This window comes from Mus pahari, chromosome 7 (genome assembly GCF_900095145.1).
Source record: "Mus pahari chromosome 7, PAHARI_EIJ_v1.1, whole genome shotgun sequence".
Taxonomy (NCBI): domain Eukaryota; kingdom Metazoa; phylum Chordata; class Mammalia; order Rodentia; family Muridae; genus Mus; species Mus pahari.
In genome coordinates this window covers 108,584,508-108,588,281 of record NC_034596.1, presented here as the reverse complement: position 1 = coordinate 108,588,281, position 3,774 = coordinate 108,584,508, and the positions used below count along the sequence as shown (strand labels likewise).

The 3,774-nt window shown below is 39.0% G+C and overlaps 1 gene segment (V, D, J or C); it reads left to right on the top strand.

Moving 5' to 3' along the window:
- The first annotated feature begins 2,065 nt into the window (after positions 1–2,065).
- Positions 2,066–2,523, top strand: LOC110324129. The segment is given in 2 exon segments: positions 2,066–2,111; positions 2,195–2,523. Coding segments are annotated over 2 exon segments (375 nt in total).
- Positions 2,524–3,774: the final 1,251 nt, after the last annotated feature.

The following is a 3,774-nucleotide window of genomic DNA, read 5'->3' as shown; positions in this document are numbered from 1 at the left end:
ATATTTAACTGTATATATATATATATATATATATATATATATATATATATATATATATTTAACTGTATATAAACCTAGAATTCTGAGATCTTTCAGACACTGGGCCACCATCCAGGTATCATACAGAAGCAGGTCCAAGGACCCTGATACACATATGCAGAGGAAGGCCTCATTTGTGGTCAGAGGGAGAAGATGCACCTAAACCTTGACACACATGAAGCCCAACAGATTCAGGAAAGCCTGTGAGGTGGGGTGCATCCTATTGAAGACAGGGTGGGGAAAGAAATATGAAGAGGAACTGTCAGAGGGTGGACCTAGAGGGTGGCAAAGACTGAATTGTCAAAAAATAAAAGTATTAAAAATAAGTTTTAAATTTTATTCAATGTTTTATATTCAGTGATATTCTTTTCAAACTTCTGCCAGAAACTTCAACACTCACTCAAGTACACACTCCTTCACTTTCTCTATAGAAACAAACAAAAAATATAAAAAGTGCTTTAAAAAGATGAAACACACAAAAACACACATAAACACACACTCACAAACATACACACTCAGAAACCCATAAACATGCAATTCTGTAATCACAATATATATTCAAAAGACAAGTGTAAAAAATTAATGCAGAAAACAATGAGAGTAAATATCTACAAAACCACTGTTGATTTCATTTTGTTTTGGACTTCTACTGTTAGATATGCCTCCATCATTAAATCTGGTAATAAGATCAGAATCCTCAGAGCTCCCAGGGACTAAACCACCAATCAAAGTGTACACATGGAGGGACTCAAGGCTCCAGCTGCATAGGTATCAGAGGATTACCTTATCTGGAATGAAGGGCAAGAGAGGATCAAGGTCATGTAAAGGTTTGATGACCCAGCAAAGGAGAATGCTAGAGGGGTGAGGCAGGAGTGGATATGGGGGTTAGGGGAGCAACCTATAGAAGCAGGGGCAGGTGTGATGGGATAGGAGATTTGTGGAGGGGAACCAGGGAAAGGAGATAACATTTGATATGTAAATAAAGAAAATAACCAATAAAAAAGAATTGGTCAGGATGTTGTAAGAGAGACATATTGGAAGGTCCCAAGGACCAGAGGGATAGAAAAGAGATAGGAATGATCATAGTATATTATTTAAATCATGGAACTACACATAAAAGAAACCAGGAAGCCTTTGTTTCTATGGACCTGGTTGAGCTCATTGAGAAACTTTTCTGTTCTTACACATAAGTATGCATATAATAGTTCATGGTTTTACACTGAGAAATATTTCATTATGTATAATCCAAACATTGTCAATATCCATTCATCCTTTGTTATAAATGTAAATGGAGTTCATTTCCCAGTTGCTGTGAATGGACCAGCAAAAAACATGGATGTGTAACTGTCTCTGTAATAATATAGAGTCATTTGAGTGCATGCTTGTGAGAGATGGAGCTCAGACACAGCACTGTTTTATATACACCTTTTGGTGATAATTTCATACAGAATTCCAGAGTCAGTATACTAGACTAGTATACTCAAATCAATAATGAGTAAAGATTAAACATTGTCCAAATCCATGTCACCAGTTTTCTCATATGCCTTCTTCCTGATCAACATGTGATTGAGTTCTAATTAAGAAATTCAATCTTTTTGATTTATATTTTTATCATTATCATCATCATTATCTTCATCATCATCTTCACAAAGCATTATATGTAAATCAAAATGAAAACATATCCCAGAGTGGAGAAACAGACTTAGACCCAGTAAAGATTGAGAGATTCGTTCCTGTGGTTACAAGCATACCAGCAGTGCAGGGCTTATAGAAAGTATATGGGAGGCATTTCCTTAGAGAGTTATTAGATTTGGACTAGACCATCCTGCTGCTTGTCCCATGTAACATTTCAGTCCTTCCTTTCCAGCTCTTCTCCAGTTGGACTAGGTTCTTATGTAAGAAGTCTCCTGTCATGAATATGCAAATTGCCTGAGTCTATGGTGGTTAAAAATAGGGATTCCCACACCCTGAAAACAACATATGACCAATGTCCTCTCCTCAGTCCCTGAATACACTGACTCTAACCATGGAATGGAGCAGGATCTTTGTCTTCCTCCTGTCAGTAACTACAGGTAAGGGGCTCACCATTTCCAAATATAAAGAAGAGAAATGGCCTGGGATGTCACTGACACACACTCTGCCTTTCTCTCCACAGGTGTTCACTCCCAGGTCCAGCTGCAGCAGTCTGGAGCTGAGCTGGTGAAGCCTGGGTCCTCAGTGAAGCTGTCCTGCAAGGCTTCTGGTTACACGTTCACAAGCTACTATATGAACTGGGTGAAGCAGAGGCCTGGACAGGGCCTGGAATGGATTGGAGCTATTAATCTTGGAATTAGTGATACTGGCTACAATGAGAAGTTCAAGGGCAAGGCCACACTGACTGCAGACAAATCCTCCAGCACTGCCTACATGCAGCTCAACAGCCTGACATCTGAGGACTCTGCGGTCTATTACTGTGCAAGACACAGTGTTATAACCACATCCTGAGGTGTGTCAGAAACCCTGGAGGAGCAGGAAGCTGTGCTGGGACTGAGAAGACTTAGAGAATATTTCCTTGAAGACTTGCTCTAATGCAGTCATTTGGATTGTCAACTTTTGTGTGTGTTTCTTTAAGACCCACTGTGCCTTTCCAACTTTCCAGAAAGACATCCATGAATTACATTTTGTTGATTTAGGATATTCCTAGAGTACTCCATGCCTTGTCAATTTTGTTAACAGTGACCACTTTCATTGACATTTTTCTTGTTTCTTAAAACAACACGAAAGGGAAACTGTGATCACAGACGATAAAAATATGTCTGGGTTGTGTGAAAGAGTAGAATTTGGAAAAGCTTGAAATAAAGTGTAACATGAATTTGATCTGTAAAATTCCACCAAATTCTGAGCAAAGAAAAAGCCCTTTCAAAGTCTTAAGTCTTAAGTCTTTACTTCCTATTCAGCACTCCTCATTTTACAAATGAAGAGGTTCATTTACCCCATTTCTACCCAATTACCTTGTAAAAATAGTTATAGTACGGATTCATGTGAACCCAGACTTTTAATAAAAGCTTTGAAGCAACTCATCAGGACCAAGGCCACAAGAAACACAAGGTTCTGCAACAGAGTGGAAAAGGACAGAGTTTTAAGTTTTAAGTGAGTTTTAGGTGTTTTGCTAGCTTTTTTATGTGGTCTGCCAGCAGTTCCAGGCTCTTAGAATCTAAGAGGTATTAATATCAAAATGCATAGCTGCATCATTTCTGCCATTACCAAGTCCAAGGGTGGAATGCAGATGATTATAGATAACATGGAAATGAAAACTCCAAGATACATGTTAGAAATAAGAGTGTTGTTCAGTAAATACTACTGCAATCCTGAATTTACTTCTCATATGCTTTATATGTCATAGTAAGTGTAACCAAGACCATGGCCAAGGCAAATTCATGAAGGACAACATGCAATTGGGGCTGGCTTTCAGGTTTAGAGGTTTAGTCTAATATCATCAGGGCAGACAGCATCACAGCATCCAGGCAGGCATAGTGCAAGCAGAGCTGAGAGTTCCACATCTTCATCTGAGAGATGGTAGAAGAATACTCGTGTCTTATAGCTCACACCCAGAGTGACACTCCTTTTCCAACAGGACCACACATAATAATGCTATTCTGGGCTGAGCATATACATAACACCATCTTGACTCCCTCCCCTCATAGGCTTGTTTATGCATTTGAGTCTGAGTGACATACATACACAAAGCATAATGCA